The sequence below is a fragment of the Nomascus leucogenys genome, chromosome 16 (assembly GCF_006542625.1).
Source record: "Nomascus leucogenys isolate Asia chromosome 16, Asia_NLE_v1, whole genome shotgun sequence".
Classification (NCBI taxonomy): Eukaryota; Metazoa; Chordata; class Mammalia; order Primates; family Hylobatidae; genus Nomascus; species Nomascus leucogenys.
The window spans coordinates 52,675,973-52,698,254 of record NC_044396.1 but is presented as its reverse complement, the minus strand read 5'-3'; the positions used below and the strand labels follow the sequence as shown (position 1 = coordinate 52,698,254).

General features: G+C 38.8%; 1 protein-coding gene across 3 annotated transcripts in view; it reads left to right on the top strand.

Moving 5' to 3' along the window:
• The window catches only part of ANKRD46 (ankyrin repeat domain 46), a 60,152-nt gene that overhangs the window by 14,217 nt on the left and 23,653 nt on the right, over positions 1-22,282 (top strand). For 2 of the 3 annotated variants that reach the window (XR_004026180.1, XM_003256063.1), the window contains exons 2-4: positions 15,228-15,329; positions 18,669-19,006; positions 20,523-20,681. Coding sequence is in view for 2 of the 3 variants with exons in the window: in XM_003256063.1 (XP_003256111.1) it covers positions 18,696-19,006; positions 20,523-20,681 (470 nt within the window). In the remaining variant the exon portion in view is untranslated. Of the gene's footprint in view, positions 1-13,617; positions 15,330-18,668; positions 19,007-20,522; positions 20,682-22,282 lie in introns of those variants that run through there. The other variant, XM_030795081.1, reaches the window with a different exon arrangement.

Genomic DNA, 22,282 nt, shown 5'->3' with positions numbered 1-22,282 from the left:
ACACGAACAAAGTAAGCAGGGTGATGTGAGAAGTAACGTGGGGAGAAGTAAGTGACATTTGAGCTGAGACCTGAGTGATTCTCCATCCAGCGGAAGTACATTCCAGCAGGAAGAAAAGTAAGTGCACCTCTGAGGCAGGAAGGAGGCAAGTTGGGGGTAGAGTGTAGAAAACAAGAAGGGGGAATGGTTAAAGATGAATTCGGAGAGGTAGGCAGGAACAAAATTATCAGGGCTTTGTAGCCTGATAATTAACCTTTATTAAGGAATTTGGCTGTTGTCTTAAATACATTGGGCTGCCATTGACATATTTCAAGTAAGGGAATGAAAGGAAATGGTTTGTGCTTTTGGAAATTTTTTTTTTCTATATTGAGAACGGATTGTAGAGAGGCAAAAGTGGAAATGGAGATTAGCTAAGGTAGAAGGTCATGCTTGGGCCATAGGAGCTACTAAAAATACTTTTAGCTTGGAAGTGATGTTCACAAAGCATGGGATGAAAAAATGTACATGATAGATTAATGCGATTGACGGGGGTGTAGAGGGTGACAGAAGAGAGAATGAGACTGAGAGACCAGTTAGGAAGACATTGGAAAACTTCATGTATAAAATTGTTTGTTAGGGCACAAATTAAGAGTGAAGCCAGTGTCAATAAAATGGAAAAAGAATTTGCAGGACAATGAAAGACAGAACTGACAGGGCTTTGTGTCTAATTCACTGTCAAGAGAAAAGAAAGCATCAAGGATTTGAAACCAGGGTGTCTAGGGAGGTATTGTTACCATTGGCAGAGAATTTTGGAGCAGAGTCTGCAGTATATGTATGGAGTGCTGGCTTTGTTTTATTTTATTCTATTTTTTGAGACAAGGTCTTACTCTGTTGCCCAGGCTGGAGTGCTGTGGCATGATCACAGCTCACTGCAGCCTCAAGCTTCCAGGCTCAAGCCATTTGAATTAGTCTACGCCGCTCTAAAGAATTTATAAACAAAAGAAGTTCAATTGACTCACAGTTCCTCATGGCTGGGGAGGCCTCAGGAAACTTAGAATCCCCATGGAAGGTGAAAGGTAAGCAAGGCACATCTTACATGACAACAGGAGAGAGAGAAAATGCAGGGGAAACTGCCACTTTTAAAACCATCAGATCTCCTCCAGCCTGGGTGACAGCGAGACTCTGTCTCAAAAAAAAAATCAGATCTCATGAGAACTCCCTCAGTATCATGAAAACAGCATGGGGGACACCGCCCGCATGATCCAATCACCTCCCACCGGGTCCCTCCGTTGACATGTGGGGATTACAACTTGAGATTTGGATGGGGACATAGAGCCAAAACATATAGTTCTGCTCCTGGTCCCTCCCAAATCTCATGTCCTTTTCACATTTCAAAACCAATCATGCCTTCCCAACAGTCCCCCAAAGTCTTAACTCATTCCAGTATTAACCTAAAGTCCAAGTCCAAAGTCTCATCTGAGACAAGGCAAGTCTCTTCCACCTATGAGTCTGTAAAATCAAAAGCAAGTTAGTTGCTTCCAAGGTACAATGAGGGCACAGGCATTGGGTAAATGCTCCCATTCCGAATGGGAGAAATTGGCCAAAACAAAGGGGCCTCAGGCCCCATGCAAGTCTGAAACCCAGCCAGGCAGTCATTAAATCTTAAACTCCCAAATCTCCTTTAACTCCATGTCTCACATCCAGGGTACGCTGATTCAAGGGGGTGTGCTCCCACGGCCTTGAGCAGCTTTGTCCCTGTGGCTCTGCAGGGTACAGCCCCTGTGGCTGCTTTCATGGGCTGGCGTTGAATGCTTGTGGCTTTTCCAGATGCATGGTGCAAGCTGTCAGTGGATCTACTTTTCTGGGGTCTGGAGGACAGTGGCCCTCTTCTCATAGCTCCACGAGGCAGGGCCCCAGTGGGGACTCTGTGGGGGGCTCCAACCCTACATTTCCCTTCCACACTGCCCCAGCAGAAGTTCTTCATAAGGGCTCTGCCCCTGCAGCAGACTTCTGTCTGGACATCCAGGCATTTCCATATGTCCTCTGAAATCTAGGCAGATGTTCCCAAAGCTCAACTCTTGTCTTCTGCACACCTACAGGCCCAGCACCACATGGAAGCTGCCAAGGCTTGGGCCCCGCACCCTCTGAAGCAATGGTCTGAGCTGTAGTCTGGCCCCTTTTAGCCATGGCTAGAGCTGGAGTGGCTGGGACACTGGACACCATATCCCGAGGCTGCAGAGAGCAGCAGGGGCCTGATCCCAGCCCACAGAGCCATTTTTCCCTCCTAGACCTTCTGGCCTGTGATGGGAGGGGCTGCCGTGAAGATCTCTGACATGCCTTGGGGAAATTTTTCCCATTTTCTTGGCTATTAACATTCTGTTCCTTGTTACTTAGGCAAATTTCTGCAGCATGCTTGAGTTTCTCCCAGAAAATGGGGTTTTCTTTTCTACCAGTCAGGCTGCAAATTTCCAAACTTTTGTGCTCTGCTTCCATTTTAAACATAAGTTCCAATTGTAGATTATCTCTTCATGAACACATTTGTACACTTTCAGAAAAATCAAGGCCACATCTTTAATGCTTTGTTGCTTAGAAATTGCTGCTGCCGGATACCCTAAATCATCTCTCTCAAGTTCAAAGTTACACAGATCTCTAGGGCAGGGGCAAAATGCCACCAGTCTTTTTGCTAAAGCATAGCATGAGTGACCTTTACTCCAGTTCCCAGTAAGTTCCTCATCTCTTTCTGAGACCACCTCAGCCTTGATTTCATTGTCCGTATCACTATCAGCATTTTGGTCAAAACCATTCAGCAAGTCTCTAGGAAGTTCCAGGTTTTCCCATATCTTCTGAGCCCCCGAAACTGTTCCAACCTTTGCCTGTTACCCAGTTCCAAAGTCACTTCCATTTTTTCAGGTTATTTTTATAGCAGTGCCCCACTCCTGGTACTAATTCTCTGTATTAGTCTGTTTTCACACTGCTTATAAAGATACTGCTTGAGGCTGGGTAATTTATAAACAAAAGGTTTAATTGACACACAGTTCCTCATGGCTGGAACTGTGTGTCAATTCAAGAAACTTAGAATCATGGTGGAAGGTTATGGGGAAGCAAGGAACGTCTTACATGGTGGCAAGAGAGAGTGTGTGGGGGAAACTACCAATTTTAAAACTATCTGATCTTGTGAGCCCTCCCTCAGTATCATGAGAACAGCATGGGGGAAACCACCCCCATGCTCCATTCACCTCCCACCAGGTCCCTCCCTTGACATGTGGGGACTACAATTTAAGATGAGATTTGAGTGAGGACACAAAGCCAAATTATATCACCATCCTCCCACCTCAGCCTCCCGAGTAGCTGGGACTACAGGTGTGCATCACCACACCCAACATATATATATATAATATGTATGTATAATATATATAAAAATATATAATATATATAATATATATGTATAATATATATAAATATATATAATATATATATATATGTATTTTTTTTTTTTTTAGAGACAAGGTCTCACTATGTTGCCCAGGCTTGTCTTGAATGCCTGGGCTCAAGCAGTTCTCCCACCTCTGCCTCCAAAAGTGCTGGGATTACAGGCATGAGTCAGCACACCCAGCCTCTGGAGTGCTGGTTTTAGATATGATATTAAGGCCATGGCAACATATCCATTTGGGACTGTGGATCTGCCCTATGTACATACTCATGTGCCAGTGTACAATGCTGTTATTGTCTCCTTGGGCTTCTCTGCTTGTTCACTCTGTGAAGAGCACCAAACTCTATGAGTTGCTCCTGTTGTTGCCCCGACCCCATTCAAGGCAGAATTCCTTTTACTTGTTGTTACCAAGATGTGGAAATCCTTTTACCCTTAATTCAAAGTGAACTTATTTTGAGGGGAACTTTTACTAAGAAACTAAGAAAAAATACATAGCATCTTATATTTGTATATTTCATTATAGTTTTTAAAGTTCTGTACAAAAATATTGTGAAGTAAGAAAGACAGATATTATCCCAGTTTTGCAAGTGAGGAAACTGGGACTCTTAGAATTGGACTACTCAAGATAGTACCTTAGAAAATGGCAGAGTTAGGACCTAAGATACAAACCTTTTGATTGGTGTCTAGTACTTAGTGCTTATCCTGAAAAATAATTCTTGATAAATTCACAGATCATGGATCTCTTGATTCAAGTCTGGAACTGCCTTCGCTATTTATCACTTAAGATCACTTGATTGTTTTTCCTTGCTTCAGCCTTGTCTAGAGTGAGAGGCAAGTTGTACTTTGGGGTTAGCAGAATCCTGACACTGAGATTTGATCCAATGCTCAATTCTTTTTAGATGTTGATTATAGTCTTTTCTCCAATTGCTAGGCCTCTCCCCAACTTTATACTTATGTTCGTTGTCCTTGCTTCTTTATGTCCTGGTCCCATGGATGGGTAAGGTATTTTCTTTCCTGGTGGAAGTGGAAGTGATCTGCGTTGAGCCTTAGAAGGAACCAGAAGCTGGCTGAAGAGAGTTCGGGATGGTTGTACGGGCAGATTTCTTCCTGCTTGGGGTAGCCAAAAGGAGGGTGAGGGAGAGATTGAGAGACATAAATGAGAAATATTTCCTAAAGTGTAACGGAATATAAAAGGTAGTTGTGGGTCAAGATCTGGGCGGTGGAGTTAAGTTCTAAGTGTGCAAAGTCCACCTAAGTGATGGAAGTGATGTGGAGATAAAGGTCTTTGACATTAAGAACTCTTGGGTTAATCTTTAAATGATTTCAGTTACACTCCTGAAACCATCCAATAAAATATAATTAAAAAGAAAAACTTAGGCCAGAGAGACATGGTATGAAAGGACACAATTTGAATAAAAATATTTAGATGTATTTGGAATAGATTTATTTTGGTAGTATCATTGAAGAGGACATGCAAAAATATTAGTGGTAAATTTAATAGCTACCATAAACCTGGAAGTTTGCCTTTAATTTGTTTTTGTGTGTCTTTTCTTATACTTCTCTACAGTTTAAGATATAACATTTCATATTATAGTTAATTTCCCCAAATCCAAAGCTTGTCAATCCTGAGAGTGTAATTTGTTTTATTTATTTAAAAACAAGAAACTTACTCTCCTATTGTTTGAAGACTGTGAAGCCATTATCTTCTGATAGCATTTTAAAGAACAATTTTTAAATCATAATTATCTTTGCTTAACACTGTAGTTCGCTTGAGTACAAGGACAAAAGTTTAGCAGTTGTTCAAACTTTTAAAAACGAGTTCTTAACAGTTTTATATTGTGTCCTGCTCCTATCTACAAGTCATTTAGAAAATTGTTTTTTGAGATAAAGAAATTTACCATATTATTCCCAGTTTCCTTAGTATTTGTTATAGAACAAATGGCAAAATATTAAATGGTTTTGAGATTGAGAATAAGAATTAGAAGGAAAATAAGGTTTGTATTAACAGTTGCTAACACTAGGAATTGGTTTTAATTGACAGTGTCTAAACAAAGCCTGTTTATTAAAGACATTTCCTGGAAAGCAGCAAATCTGGAAGAGCTATGTAGCTATTAAAACTTAAGATCCGTAGTCTTTAACCATTCTTTCCCATGTTAGTCACAATGAGCAGGTCTCTGGTCTCTGGGCAGTTTGCGAAAATAGGTCCATGGGAAACTGATATAGGAACTTATCATCCTCTATTCCCATTTCTGAAAGATTCTCCAGAATGCTCTGAGTACACACATGTAAACTGAGCTAACTCACAGATTCACCATTTTAATAGGAGAGGCTGTGTGTAGGGGCCAGGGCTCACTCAGAAAGAGAATTGCTGTAATTCATTGTCTTCTGCTTGAAATTATTACTCTGCTGAAGGAGTTATCAGGACTAGTGATTGAGCTCTGCTTTAGAATATCGGTGTCTTCCACTTCTTGCCCCACCCCTTCCTAATTGGCAGCATGAGGAAAGCACTAGCCAAAATTACAACTTCTGCCTATAATCCTTTATTTATTTCTATCCTCATAAACTAGGCTAGAAAACCTGGGGGCAGGGAATCTCTGTTTATCTTTTGTGAACCTGGAGCCATTTCTGAGCATGTACTTCCTACTTTCTTTTCAAAAAAGACTCCTTCCCAAAATAGATTACCCCCAGTCCAGAGCAGAGACAGCAGGAAAAGAGCCACAGATTCCCTTTAAAGCTACAGACACTCCTCAACTCCCTTAGATATAAGACTATTTATTCCCTTTCTACCAAAGATCTCTGCATTAAATCAACATTTCCAGTGGAGAGAGAAGAAATACATCTAATACCACACATATGAGTCATTCTACCATTTCTCAGTCATTTCATGTCTGTTCTACAAACATGCCATTTTAAAAATACAGTTTGACTAAGTCATCTCCTTAGTCCGCTGTCCAGTTGTCTTTTGTTGTATATCCTTATTTACAAGGGCCCCTGGAGGCTGGAGTGAGTGAGGTGGGATGTGAGTGTAATAAGGATATGTAAGGAATTCTGAATTTTAAGGGTTTACCTAGGCCATAAATGTACATATGGTAAATGTAGACTACAGTGATTTGCATAGCTTCACACACAGCAGACCCCACATTAAAGAAGTCCACTAGATCCTCCAGGTTTTATAGTGTAGGGAGGAAGGCCCTTGTCCACCCACTGTCATGATATATGTTTTGCATGAAGGATGCAGTACATGCTTGCACCCATCTAGCACATAATCTAGAGCATGGAAAGGGACAAATTACAATAGAATTGTGAAAAATAAACTATTACGTTGAAGATGATGTACAGTCATGCATTGCTTAATGACAGGCACACGCATTCTGAGAAATGCACCATTAGATTATTTCATTGTTTGTGTAGAGTGTACTTACTACCCAAACCTAGATAGAAGAGCCTACTGCACACCCAGGCCATATGGTATGACCTGTTGTTCCTAGGCTACAACCCTCTACAACATGTTACTGTACTGAATACTGTAGGCAGTTTTAACACTGTGGTAAATATTTGTGTATCTAAACATAGAAAAGTTATAGTAAGAATATTGTATTCTAATCTTATGGGACCACCTTCATATATGCAGTCCATCGCTGACCAAAATGTCATTATGCAGTGCACGACTGCATTTTATATTTCGACAATGAATCATGAATAGGACTAGAACCTGTGGGGATGAGGGTAGCGTGTAAAGTAGCAAAGTTACAGCCTTTCTGGTCTTAGTGTCCTTATTTGTAAAATAATGATATCGAGTTAAATGATGTCGGATGGCCTTCCGCCTCTAAGAATTTTATGGAAATACAGTCATGTATAGCATGGGCATGTAGTAGGCTATGTCCTGTAGACTTGTGTAGGAACCTGAGGACACTCTGTGCTGTTCACATAACAGTGAAAGCACCTGACGATGCAGTTCTCAGAACATATCCCCATCATTAAGCAACACATGACTATTACAGTTAAGCTTCTTCTAAGGATACAATCTCATACCTTCAAACTTATTTAGTGTGAAGTCTGGTTTAAATTTTGTAGACTATTTAGAAAATAAGGAATATTTTGCAAAACCCACAATTCTTATATTTTGAAACAACACAATAAATGAATGAGTTAGAATGCCATTTAAGTATCACTTTATGTAAAGTCTGCTAAGGTGGGTTTAATGAGGTTTAGGTTTCTGAATAGGCCTGGAATCATATTTTTGCTATTAATTTTCTTGATAAAGTTTTTTTAAAAGGAAAATTGAACTTCATCCCAACTTTGGATTTTCACAAATTCAGTTAGTGAGAATTATGGTAAATAACTTGAAATGGAACAGAGAAACTTCAGAGGTACAGACTTGCTTATGCCGTACTAGATGCTGAAGTTGAACTTGAAGCCTACGCAGGCCACAAGGTGGCACCCTTAGGCCATATAAATAAAGTGCTGTTGCAACTAGAAAAGACAGTTTTAAAGAATCAAATAACTTTATTATGTAATGATAGACTGTAAACTAAAAACCTCCTGAGGAGGAAGTCCGTTGCTAAGAATTTTAAACGTGGTAAAATTACATAGTAAAGATTTTGGAAAATACTAAGATATTAGAATGTGAAATAGAATATCCAAAATAACAAGCATTCCTTTTGTGAGCAATTAATTTTGATTTGTCTTAAGCCAGTACCTTTTCTAAAAGTTGAATTGTAACTAAACTTTAATAATGCAAACAAATAATAGTTAAGCAATATAAATATTGCCAGAAATATATCAGAAATCCTTGTTGGTGTTTTTTGATTTCCTGATGGAGAAATAAAAATTTAGGTGTTTTCTTGTTATCCCAAGCAGTAGGAAGTACTTGAGAATAATGAGTCTAAGAATTTAGTCACCTGTGAAGTAGAAGACTTTTCCAAAAATATTTTATTGTTATTTTCCCATACTTTAAAAACTTACTTTGTATGAGATGATTAAAAAGAGTTAATTTGGCTTACGTGTGCTAGAATATTTTCTGTAAAGTAAAAGACATTTCCAGGTATTGTTTCTACAGTTTAAGAAGAAGTTCACTTTGAATGAAATGATTGTAAAGAGTTATATGGGATGTGTACGCTAGAGTAATGTTCTCCCTTATGTTTTATGAAGACATTTGCTAAGGTAATTCATTAAACAAAAAATCTTATGAAACAAACTTAGTGACTTTTTTTTTTTTACTCATGAAATGAGTATAGTGATAATATGCATGTACCTTGTAGGGTTTCTATGAGGATTAAATAAGTTATTACAGGAAAAACACTTAGAACTGTGCCTGCAGTATAACTTAATAAATGTAGAATACTGTGTATCTCGAATGTTGCCAAGCAATTATTTGCATAGTAATACCAGACATAACAAACAAGAAATTCTTTTTTCTCTTTTCATTAAGCTTAATTCCAGAAGAACATCTACTAAGTAATATCTGATTAACCGAGTTTTAATTATTATGTGAACTTAACACAATGAACTGGGCTTTTTTGCTTTTTGTACAGACAGGGTCTTGCATTGTTGCCCAGGCTAGTCTTGAACTCCGGGGCTCAAGCAATCATCCCACCTTGGCCTCCCAAAGTGCTGGGATTATAGGTATGAGCCACTGCACCTGGCTAGTGGCCTGTCTTTAAGTATTATTCTGTAATTCCCATACTTCAAATTAACCTCACTTTTACTGCATTAATAGTTTTAATTATGAAGTTACCAATAGTTTTGTATTTGAAGATATCACAAAGTTAAGAATTTTAGACATGGCCACATTAGACTGAAATGTTGGAAATACCACAAAATGTGTGTTTTCTACAAAGTTGGATATAAAATAAAAATGTATGTGTGTAGTAGATCCACATCTGCCTAAAAATTGCTCCAAAAATTTGCTAAAAATTTGAACTTCTGTTATTATTGAGCCTTGGAAATAAAATTCAGAAGATTCTGCTTATAAACTCCTTCCTTCCAATGTTCTTCATAGTACTGGGATATCCTAAAAGGATAGTGTTCTTGGTTCCTTCTTTTATTTACTTCCTACAGAAAGAGAGCAACTCTTTTCCTTTTTTAAAGAATCCAAATGAATATTCACATATTTTATCTTTATTTAGGACAGATCACTAAAAGGTTAAAAATTGGGGTCTTAGCCATATGATCAGTGAGAATTTACTTCCTAGACCCTTCTAATACAATTTTCCAAAAAATAAGAGAAATAAGGAACTCAAGTTCATCCTAGTTTAGGATGAACCATAAACCAGAATCTTAGAAGTTTTGCAGTGAGCAAAGAAAGCATTGCATCAAGATTGCTGTCACAGTAAAACTATTCACTGGTCAGAGACTAGTTCCACAGCCATACATTAGACAGCTTTCATCACAAAATTCTGTTTACATTTTGATTAGCCAAAAACGTCAATGAATTTATGTGATAGGAAAAATATAGGACAAATTCTTTTTTAATGTGCTAAGGAATTCAGTAAAATTATGGTACATACATAGAATACAGTCATCCTTTAGTATCCATGGGAGATGAGTTTCAGGACCTCATGCAGATACCAAAATTCACAGATGCTCATGTTCCTCATACAGAATGATATGGTATTTGCATATAACCTATGCACATCTTTCCATATACTTTAAGTAATCTCTAGGTTACTTATAATACCTAAAACAATGTAAATGCTACAGAAGTAGTTGTTACACTGTGTTGTTTAGGGAATAATGACAAGAAAGAAAGTCTGTACATACGTGTTCAGTATAGATGCAATTTTTTTTCCCCAAATATTTTTGATTCATGGTTGGTTGAATCATGAATTTGATTCATGGTTGATTGTGTGCAGCTTTTAGTTTCTTTTTTTTTCATATTTATTTCCTAAAAATTTTTACAATGCACTGCAGAACTAGTCATAAGAAAAAAATATTACTTTAAAATCATGTGACAGTGAACTTAATTGAGTGTACTTTCAGGAAAGAATTATTGGATTTCCCTATGTCTAGACTTCAAGAAACTTAATGTGCCAGGCATTGCAGTCAGCCAGTGTATATAGACAAATCAGACCTATTTCTTGGCTTCTAGAAACATATTCTGGCAGGAATTTTAGGACAGTTGTGAACAAGCAACAAAGTTTTACATGAACTGTTTTCTCCTGGTTATCTTGACAACTTACAGTGGCTGCAGGGCACATTGGAAATATACAAACTAAATATGAAGCCCCACTCTGCCACTTAAAGCAGTATGGCCCTAGACTCAATGTCTGTGGGCCTTGGGAATTAAGATCACTCTATTAGAGAAATAGTTGCTGTTTAAGTAGCTGCTGAAGATAAGCAGACTGAAGAAATATATTGTTAATGTTCTGGGAAGGATTTTAAATTGTTAAAATTCTTACTTGCTCACAGCTAAATTTCTTTTCAACATGGCTTTTTAAAACTTTGCCCAATATCTTTGGATTTTTGCAGAGCTCAGGTTTTAAGAACAGTAATTTTAAAGTACTGGCAGTTAGGATTTAATGACTTCATTGGAAATTTTTTTTTATAGTTCTCTGAGATTATGTTTTGAAACAGCTGTATCCTCTTAAAAGGATAAGAATAACCAAGTGATAGAATCTAGATTTGGGGGTTTCATTTACTGTGTATCATTCATTTTTATAGTTGTAGTACTTTTCTTTGACATTAGAAAATGGCAAAGGCAATAAGATCTGATAGAATATCTTTCCAGCTATGTCGTTTTTTCCTTGCATTTTGCTGAAATGTCTGGTGCTTTGATCTCTGACCAAAATTGCTTGTGTAGGCATATTGTAGTCAGTCCATTTGAAGCAAGAATGTGGTACTTAGTCTTGCCTTTCCAAATGGCCTTTCAAAATGAAAAATCCATCTATTATGTATTCTTGTTGATATTGGATATAGAACAATTTTTAGTTATTATAAGTATATACATTCTCTCTATTAGTCCTTAACCATTGAGAATACTATTATATCTTAAAGTTTTACAGATTGACCTAAGATTGTGGATCTAAAATTTGAGATATAAAAGAAAATTAGGCATGACTTTTCATCAAGTCAGTGAATCACAAGCTTCCATCAAAACCTTTTGATTGTTGTTTGGGTTGAGACAAGCGTGCTGGTTGACATAAGAAGCTCTTGTTGCCGAGATCTAAGTGACTGCGTCATGTGAAAGGATTAAATGACTCCGTCTTCAAGTCTCTCAGGCAGTGCCACAGAGCACAGAGTGAGGAGTTTTAAGTGTCAGGCTGCACCAGCCCTCAAAAACCTGACCCCCAAAGTTCTGCTTTTAACAATGCCAGCTAGTCTGCCTCTGAACCAGTCAGTGGACGCCGTTCCTCATGGACACTGTTCCTTGGGAACCAGGGCCCTGGTCAGCAACCAGCATGCTTTCTGGGGCGTGGTTATTCCCATATTGACTGTTCTTGCACTAGACTATGTGGTTTTTCCTCTGCCAGGAACCAGTTCTTTTATTTTTCTTTCCTGGAGGTCTTTACTGCCCACTAGATGTCACCCCATTATCAGAAGCTGCTCTATTACCAGGGGATCAGTGCTGTATGCAAGCTTTCTTCCATACGGCTGAGGACTGTCTCCCCAGAGCTGTGTCTAGCCTGAAAAGGATAATAGCTTATTTTTGAGTGCTAAGTCATACAGCTAGTAAGTAGCTGAGCTGGGGTTCAAACCCAGGCAGTCCAGCTCCGTATACATTCCGGGTGGAGTAATCAAGTTCTTTTAACAGCATCTGACAAGAAAATTGTCTCTCTATGGTACACCCCTAAGAGTAGTGCCTTTCAGGAGAGTCAGACTATCACATATCTCTCCCCGCTACTTTTCCCACCTCTTCAAGCAGGCTTCATTGTGTTTACTTAGGTTTCACATCCATTCACAGGAGCACAGACTCAGTCCTCAGTGAATCTTGAAAGATTACTGGTTCATTATTCACACTTTTATTAGTGCCTCTAATTCTGTTTGAAGAATGGTTCTTATTAAACACTCCCTTTGGTAAACGCCGGTACATCCACCTGTGCCCTTGCAAATGCTCGGTCCTACAGGTTCTTCCATAAATAACCTGACACCGAGACACATGACTCCAAAGGTGACCTTACATTATTCTCAAATGGGGGAAATAGACACCTTCGTGCTCAACAGTCTTTTAGTCACAATCTTCAGGTCTTCATATGACTCACTAGTTGCTCACCTGACCATTTATCCCAGAGAAATGAAGATTTATGGTCGCATACAAACAAATGTTTGTAGAAGCTTTAACAGTGGCCAAAAACTGGAGACACCAGATGTCCTTCAGTAGACGAACTGTTATATTGTGGTACACCCATGCCACGGAATACTACTCTGCAATAAAAAAGGGACAAACTGTGGATACACACAGCTACCCTGGATGAATCTCCAGAGAAGTATACCGAGTGAAAAGGCCAATCCCAAAAGGTTCCTGTATGTGCTGTATGGCTCCATTTATACAACATTCTTGAAATGACAGAATTAAAGAAATGGAAAACTAGGTAGTGTTTTCTAGGTGTTAAGGAGAGACTGGCATGGGCGGGAAGCAGGAATAGCTATAAAAGGGCAACATATGAGAGATTTTTCATGGTGATGGAAATGTTGTGTATCTTGACTATATCAATGTCAGTATTCTGGTTGTGATGTTGTACCATAGTTTTGTAAGATGTTACCATTGAGGGAAACTGGGTAAAGGGTGCACAGGATCACTCTGTTATTTCGTACAACTGCATATGAATTTATAATTATCTCAGAAAGTTTAATTTAAAAAAGTCTTTAGTCCTCTTCACCCATTTGACAGTCGTTAAATATGTGCTCTGATTTGTATTTGCTTTATGACTTCTTAGGGAAGCTATTAATAGAGTCTAGTGAGTAAGGTCTAATTGAGGTCTTGGAAGTTTTCTTGGCAGGTTTCTAGTAATTTATTCTAATGAATTTGTATAATATATGAAATCATACAAATCTGTAATTTGTTCAAGTGTATTTTCTTATGGGGCATTGTAATATCCAAAGAAAATGGCAGGCTCGGTGCGGTGACTCACGCCTGTAATCCCAGCACTTTGGGAGGCCAAGGTGGGTGGATCACCTGAGGTCAGGAGTTCAAGACCTGCCTAGCCAACATGGCGAAATCTCATCTCTACTAAAAATACAAAAATTACCCAGGCATGGTGGCACATGCCTGTAGTCCCAGCTACTGGGGAGGCTGAGGCAGGATAATTGCTTGAATGCGGGAGGCCTCTGCAACTCTGCAGGTGAGTCGAGATTGCACCACTGCACTCCGGCACGAGCGACAGAGCAAGACTCTGTCTCAAAAAAAAAAAAAAAAAAAAAAAGAAAAGAAAATTGCAGAAGCATTGTCTTCCTTGTGGATTTAAGAGAACGTTAGGATTATTTGGGGGCATAACCATATGAACTATAATTCCATCTCTAGATGAAAAACAAAATTTTTTCTTTTTCCATAATGTGAGCTCTACCACATCCAGAATAACCCACTTGCACCATTTTAATTAACATTGAAAATTGAAGCCAAATCATACATTAGAGACAGGCTCTAGTCGTTAAAGACTCAGCTCTAAAGGTCAGGACAAGAGAGGAAAAATATTAGGCTTTGGGTGAATCATAATATTTGTTTAAGGAAATCAAGGTAAGTGGCTCCGTGATATGAAGTTTGTCTAAATTGATACTGTGGTATCACAAAAGAAGTAGGAAACGAGGAGCATAGATGTTTCGTGTGTTACCATGTTTTCGTGATATTTACTGACCCTCGTGTGGGACTGGTCCTCACATACAGTTTGTCAGCTATTGTCATCAGTTCCAGCCTAGCACTGATAGCCTTTATGATACAACCTGACTTACATATTGTAAATGGAGCTTTGTAAAATACCATTAATTATTTCCCTATGTAAATTTGTTCACAGGGGTTTGATAACAATGAGCAAGGATGACCAGTAAAAAGTTAACCTATATTTCACCCTGACCAGGAATTTGGGATTTGGACTTCATAGCATGGTATCTGGCACATTTCAGGCACACAGTGAATGTTTGTTTCATGAACTAATATTGCTATTTTTGTGGTCCTTACTGCCTGCCCATGACCCTGCTTCCACGGTCCCTCCAGAGAAGAGTTGAGTGGGCAGACAGGGTGCCCTCATAGTGTCTCTCAGTGCAGAGAAGTGCAGCCTGGGCAGGGGAGCAGGGTCAGGTTATGTAAAGAAGATTACAGATAGATTTGGGCCAGGTTTTCTTTCATGCTGAAAAGACAGGGAAGGGAACAGATTTAAAGAGATTTAAGTACCAGCATTCAAGGTAGATTAGAAATACTTTTTCTTAAATGTATCCTGTTTGGTTTAAATGAAAGTATTGGCTTTTTAAGCTTATTTTTTCCCATTATGAATAGTATTTTATTTATAAAAATGCTTTTGTGGACTAATCTGGGATCTAGCCTCCATTTATAATGTGAAAAATATGCATTCTGAATTCCAAGTAATGACTGAGAGTGAATTTTCGGAGCCCAATTTGTTCTTTACTGATGGCACATGATTTGATTCTTATTCTTTTATCTTTCTGTCTTGCTTTCTTGTTTGTGGGCCACAGAGCAGCTTCTATTAAGCCCTTCCTTTTCATTACTTTGTTACTCATCAGGTATTTTTCTGGCCTCACAAGTTGATGCCTCACCTACAGATTTTCTAGAGAATTTCTTCAGGCTCAGTAACCTGTCTGTATTTAATAGAACAGTGAGTTCTTTTTCTCACCACACTTCTATTATAACTGAATTTTCTATTTACTGTAGATCCTTGCCAGCACATTACAGAATATTTTTGTTGAACCTTCTTGAGAATTCAGAGAAACTGCTGAGTGACCACTGAACGAAAGATCTAATCTTAAGGCTTACGTGAGTATTTACTACTGTGGACTTCCTCACGAGATGTGAAACCGTCAGTGAATGCTTTAGGACAGATTCAGTTCTGTGATCAAGATGAAAAATATCTATCATTGGGCTTATTAAATGTGGGATTAAGTTAAGCAGTTGCCCAGGGACACAGAGAAACTGACAAAATACACACTTATTCTCACCTGAAAAATAGACACAGAGACTTGTATTTCTTGCTGAGCCAACATTCAGAAGAATCCTAGTCTGCAAACCGCAAGAATTCTTACTGTGTTTGAATCAAAAACACCAAGTAGATTTTAAAAATTATCTATTCTTAAAAATTTAACCAAAACACATTACCTTTTGAAAAGCACTTGATATGTGGCATTTCATTTTTAAAAAGGTTTATGATAGCTTTTCCATTTTTATGATTCAATACTGTGCAAGCTTGTCCAACCTGCAGCCCAGAACAGCTTTGAATGTAGCCCAACACAAATTCATAAACTTTTTAAAAACATTCTGAGTTTTTTTGTAATTTTTTAAAGCTTATCAGCTATCATTATGTATTTTATGTGTAGCCCAAGACAATTCTTCTTCCAGTGTGACCCAGGGAAGCCAAAATGTTGGACACCCTTGCTGTAAGGGAAAATATTTAGATTACCCTCACAAAAGAATTCTTGACTATTTTATTGAGTAAATTCTTAATTGAGTTTTTCTGTTTGTTGGTTTGGTTTGGTTTGGTTTGGTTTTTGAGACAGGCCTCACTCTGATGCCCAGGCTGGAGTGCTGTGGCCCAATCACAGCTCATCGCAACCTCGACCTCCCGGGCTCAAGTGATCCTCTCACCTCGGCGTCCCAAACAGGTGGGACGAAAGGCACGCGCCACCATGCCTGGCTAATTTTAAAATATTTTATAGAGACAGGGTCTCTCGCTATGTTGCCCAGGCTAGTTTCGAACTCCTGGGCTTCAAGCTATCTTCCCATTTTGGCCTTCCAAGGTGCTGGGATTACAGGTGTGAGCCACTGTGTCCAGCCAGATTTTTAAAAAGTCATCATATGTATCATCTGAAGTTTATTTTGATTTTAATCTCTGTAGTTTTTAATCATAAACATGTTTTTCTTATTTGAAATTATTCTTAACAGCCCCTTTTTACCCTTCATTTCATATCCAGTGAGTCATTAAGTTGTGCTAATTCTGTGTTCTCTGTTCCCCTCCAGTGTGTCCCCTTCTGCCTGCCACTGCCTTAGGTTAGGTTTTCATTTCTTGCCTAGAGAGCTGCAATGACCTAATGATTGATCTCCCTGCCTCCATCTTTTTCTCTACAATCCAACCCTTCCATATTGTCATCCAAGTAATCTTTCTGAAAGACTAATAAGACTGTGCCATTTCTTTGACTTAAAATCCTTCAATGGGCTGGACTCATTGAAATAGTAGTCCTAGCTATTTAGGAGGCTGATGTGGGAGGATTGCTTGAACCCAGGAGTTTGAGGCTGCAGTGAACCATGATTGTACCACCGCACTCCAGCCTAGGTGACAGAGCAAGAACCTGTCTCAATTTAAAACAAAAAAATCCTTCAGTGGCTCCTCACTGAAATTCAGGTATAAAAAAACCTTACTGTGGAGTTGTTAGGAAGATTAAATTAAATTCATTAAAAGCTCCTAGTTGGTACCTGGCTCAGAACAAGTCTCAGTGTATGTTAGTGCCCACTCTTTCCACAGAGAGCCCATGGTAGCAGCAGAGCCCTTGTGTAAGGCAGCCCCAGATTTTGGGACAATGGCTCTGCTGAGAAGCCAAGTTGAAAGGAATAAGGGCAGCAATCTCACCAAACTCAGCAGCCAGGCTTCCCTGAATCCCCTTGAGGTTAGGCACAAGAATAGATGGGTCTAGCATCCAGTTCCATCAGTGTTTGAGAAAGAGACTTTACCTGATCAGCTGTATAAGCCAAGTCCATCTGTGACTAACTTTTGTAACCTAAGAATAAAAAAGCCATCTCTAGAAAAGCACTGGTGTCTGCCTGTTTTCTTGTTTGTTTTCTCGTTAATTTCCTAGTGAAGTTTCTTTTGACAAGCTTTAACTCTTTCTTAAATGAACCTAGGGGAAGAGAGAGAGACCTGGTTGTATGCAGTTTGGTAGAGCAGAATGTCCTGACAGTTCAGGTGCACCAGGCAGGTGCTGAACTCTCACCTGAGTTCAGGTGCACCAGTGGGGCCGGGAAACATCCGTGACAGAGGTGTGGGCAAACTGGTGAGCTGGATGAATCCAAGAGATGAAATTCACATCAGACCTAGTTGGGATTGCTGCTTTGTCCTGTCTTGGCATTCCCAGACAGCCCTACTTTTTCTTTCCCTCATCTCTCAGTCTTTGGACAGTGGGAATTTGGCACAGTCACATATTGAGATAACCACAGAGCACAGCAGAATAAGATCAATAGTGTAAAAAGAAGCATAATCTGAATTGATTTCATGCTCTGATTTTTAAATTCAGTTTGTTACTTTCCTTAGCCTTTCTCTTAAAATTTGTGCCATAGGCCAGGCACGATGGCTTACGCCTGTAGTCCCAGCACTTTTTGCAAGGCCAAGGCGGGCGGATCATGAGGTCAGGAGTTCAAGACCAGCCTGGCCAACATGGTGAAACCCCATCTCTACTAAAAATACAAAAAATTAGCTGGGCATGGTGGCAGGCGCCTATAATTCTGGCTACTTGGGAGGCTGAGGCAGGAGAATCGCTTGTACTCAGGAGGTGGAGGTTGCAGTGAGCCAAGACCGCGCCGCTGCACTCCAACCTGGGCAACAGAGCGAGACACCGTCTCAAAAAAAAAAAAAAATTGCTCTATAAACATAACACCCTACAGGTCTTTGTTGAGTATAAGTTCTTTTCATGCAAGTAGTTTCAGTAACCATGTAGAATATCTCAAACACAGGAAGAAGCAAATATATCAAAGAGAATTAGTTTGTATTAAATAAGAATGTCTACCAGCAGTAGCATTTATATATGGGTAGTTCTTTGATGTTTAAACACCATGTTATCTATGTGTTCTGACAATGTAATACTTAAATCTAAGCTATTACATCTTGCTTGACTTTAAAAATATCTCTTAATCTTTTTACATGATGAAAAGCAAAATAGAGCTTTACAGTAATTGAATTGGAATTTTAATCCAGCAGATGTGAAGAAAATGAAACGTTTTAATGGAAAATGAAATATAATTGATAACTTTGTTGTTGTTTCTGTTTGGTAAAGTAATTTATTTATTAGAGGCAGGAGGCCAAAAAGGATGAGAAATAGTGCTTTTCTAAATGACTTCTTTGTCTTGATTTCATTTGACTTCATGGAATCTCACTCACCTATTTCATTACAGGCGTGTTCCATCCACCGCATCAGAACAATGTCGTATGTTTTTGTAAATGATTCTTCTCAGACTAACGTGCCCTTGCTACAAGCCTGTATTGATGGGGACTTTAATTATTCCAAGCGACTTTTGGAAAGTGGCTTTGACCCAAATATTCGTGACAGCAGGGGCAGAACAGGCCTTCACCTTGCAGCAGCTCGAGGGAATGTAGACATCTGCCAGTTACTGCATAAATTCGGTGCCGATCTTCTGGCCACAGATTATCAAGGAAACACAGCTCTTCACCTCTGTGGCCATGTGGATACTATCCAATTTTTGGTTTCCAATGGACTCAAAATTGATATTTGGTAAGTTCTCTGTGGTTTTAGAAGTCTAGTCATTTCTTCCCATTAGTCTCTCAACTGATAGTCTTATCTCGGGTCTGTTGATTTTGTTTCCTCATTAATCAGTTGAAATAAGTTCAGAAAGGCATTGAAGACAGTGTAATCCTGTTAGGCAAGTGAGGGAATGAGGGGCTGACTTCTAGATTTTTGCTGAAGCAGCATATTTTTCCTATGAAAATAGTGGGTAGTTTCTGCTACTAATTAATTATGTAGTGTTACAACAAGGGAAGAGGAAGAAAAGAACATTTGTTGAAAATCTATGAGCTAGACTGTTTACTTGTTAGCTCATTTAGTCCTCAGAATGAAGAGCTCTCACAATAGGTGTTTTCATTTTACAGATTAGATAGTGAAGACAAAAAAGGATTGGACAAAGTTCACACAGTTTATAGAGGATTTGAAAAGGTCACAGCTTATAAGGGACAGAACTGGAATTTGAACCTAGTTCCGCTGACTCTAACGCTTGTGTGCCTTCTGTCATGTAACGCACCATGTGAGCTTCATAAACTCCCTGGAGTCAAGGATCCTTTTTAGACTGAACAATTTGAGGAAGTCATGGGGCTTTTTGTTTATTTTAGTGATACTCTGCTTTTTGAGTGGGAACGATGTCAAGTCACCTGTAAAACTGAGCTTGACCTTTAAATTACAGTTACACGCTGCCCTAATTTATTGATGCCATAATGCCCCCAAATCTGAATAAGACAGTAAATGCTTTTGTTTCTGCAGGACAAAATGGGGTAGGAATTGACTGCAGGATTTAATGTGATTGGGGTTCTAACCTATTATTAGCACTAAATAGCTGCGTGAACCAAAGCAGCTTATTTGACAATTTTTTTCTTAGACTTTAAAAAAAAAAGTACTGGTCTCATAAAATGTAAATATCAAATAAGAATGCGTCTAGAACTAGATGTATCCACTTTTTTGACTATATGTTCTCTTTTTTCTTTTCCTTGGAAGTAGAAAAAATAAAAATAAAAACAAGTGTTAATTCAAAATTCAGCTACACTGGATGTTTGGCTCAGCTCTGGTTTTACTTTTGAGTTAAATTGGACCCATCCTTTTTTTCCCCATGGTGATTTGTTTATTCTTCATAAACGCTTTCTATAGTACAATTGAGAAAAAAAATAGAGACACACGGCTATAACTTCCACCACAATCTGCTGTTGAGGAGACATTCAGTATGAGGATGGGGGCTGGAGGTGGGGGATGTGTTTGGGTAACAGGATAACGGCCTCTGTGATGAACTGTGCAGAAATCCCATCAGTCAAGGTCTGATTGCAGCCTGATGGTCAAGGCTCATGGTGGAAGAGTTGCAGTGAGCCAAATACTCGTTTAGTTCCCCACGGCCCTAGGGTAGGTCCTAATTGGTCCCATTCTTTCTTCACTGAGATCTATACAAATGGGTACTAAAAATGGAACTGACTATGTAGTATAACTGCTATGATGGCTTCTTTATTTTTATAAACTTTTTTTTTTTTTTTAGCAATCATCAAGGTGCTACCCCTTTAGTTCTGGCAAAGCGCAGAGGAGTAAATAAAGATGTCATCCGATTGCTGGAATCTTTGGAAGAACAGGAAGTGAAAGGATTTAACAGAGGAACCCACTCGAAACTGGAGACCATGCAGACAGCTGAGAGTGAAAGGTACTGGAGATACAATTTTTTTTTTTTCTCCCTGTATTACTCATGCTGGACTTGAACTCCTGGGCTCATGCATTCCTCCTGCCTCAGCCTCCTGACTAGCTGGGACTATAGGCACATGCAGCCACACCCAGCAAGATAATATAATTTTTTAAGGGAAAGTCACTTTAAGTATGTGGATTTATGGTTAACTTTGTAAACTTTAATATTCATTTGCTTTTAAGTGCAACTTGAACTTTATATAGGACCTTATGACTGCAGATTACAATTGAGAAGCTATTAACAGAAAGTACTACATGTCATGTGCACATAATGTTCTGTTAGCCACCTGCGATATTGACAGTACAAAGGAGAAATAGTAACAAATGAATCTGAGGGGAGGAAGCCGGAGCTTGAGGATTTTAAGTACAGGTCACAAAAAGAATGGAATTTAAAAATAAAGAGAAGTATAAGTAAAGCCAAGAACGTGGGCAATTTTAGAAAAGACCGAAAGGTAGTTTCAAGGGTAGGGAAGTGGGGTGCTGAGAAACACGAAAACAGGAGAGGGAAAGCAAGATAGTATTTAACACATGCGTAGTTCAGTAATGTGAAAGTGAACGTGACTTTCATATGAGTTGGAGCTAATGAAATTTGGACTCCTGTAAGTAATTGAAGCTAAGATATGGTAACTGACAGGGTCTTGAATAGCTCATCATTTCTCATCTAGAAGCAATGGAGAACGCAGTTCAGGGAGCTCCAAAAAGGTGGCACACCATCTTTTCTCCTGACATCACTGGGCTCAACAGGTAAAGTTCATAGGCTAGACTTAGTTCTAGTAGCATATTATCTGGTTGACCACTATGCAGTTTCAGCCTTCCAGATAATACATGTGAAGGAAAAAGGATGCTGAGCTTCCGTAGCCTCTTCCCAGCATTCTCGGTAGGTTGTAAATAGAATAAGCAAGGGCCCACATCAGCTGTTTACCTAGTAGCTGATGGACTAGGACTTGGATTTAGAATCACATAATCCACTTAGACCATTGGGATCATTGTTTCTGTGAGTTCTAAATGAAATCCTCTCTATTTTTCATAGCTTACCCTTCATTTGATTCCTTTGTACCCATTTTTGCTTTCCTCCTCTCGTGTGCCAGTTGATGTGCTCTTTGGGGACCATTAATTCCACTCTCAAGCTTAGGTCTATTTTGTTTAGATACTTTCAAGCACTTAATACAATCCTAAAGAAATCCAAGAGCTTTACTTCTGGAACAGTGCATACTCCTCTTGAGTGATCACTGAAAGCTGACAGATAGATAAACAAGAAGTCAGAGATGTATTTGCAAGACCTTTTTTTTCTCTCTTGTGTAATTTGGATTGACAGAATGGCATAAGCACTTGAACAATATTGAGTTAACTATTATTTGTTAAAGACTTTTTCCTCTAAGATAACTTGAAATTTATTTTTATCTTTTTATGAAATAACATTAAGTACTTTAAGCTTCTTTACCATGAAAAACAAAACCAAGAATGTGTTTTTGTTTGGTATATTTTTAGGACCTTTATTTTGTTAATAGCCAGTTTCTTGGCACCTTTTTATTAGATATATACTTTTAGCATTAGTTTGCCTCA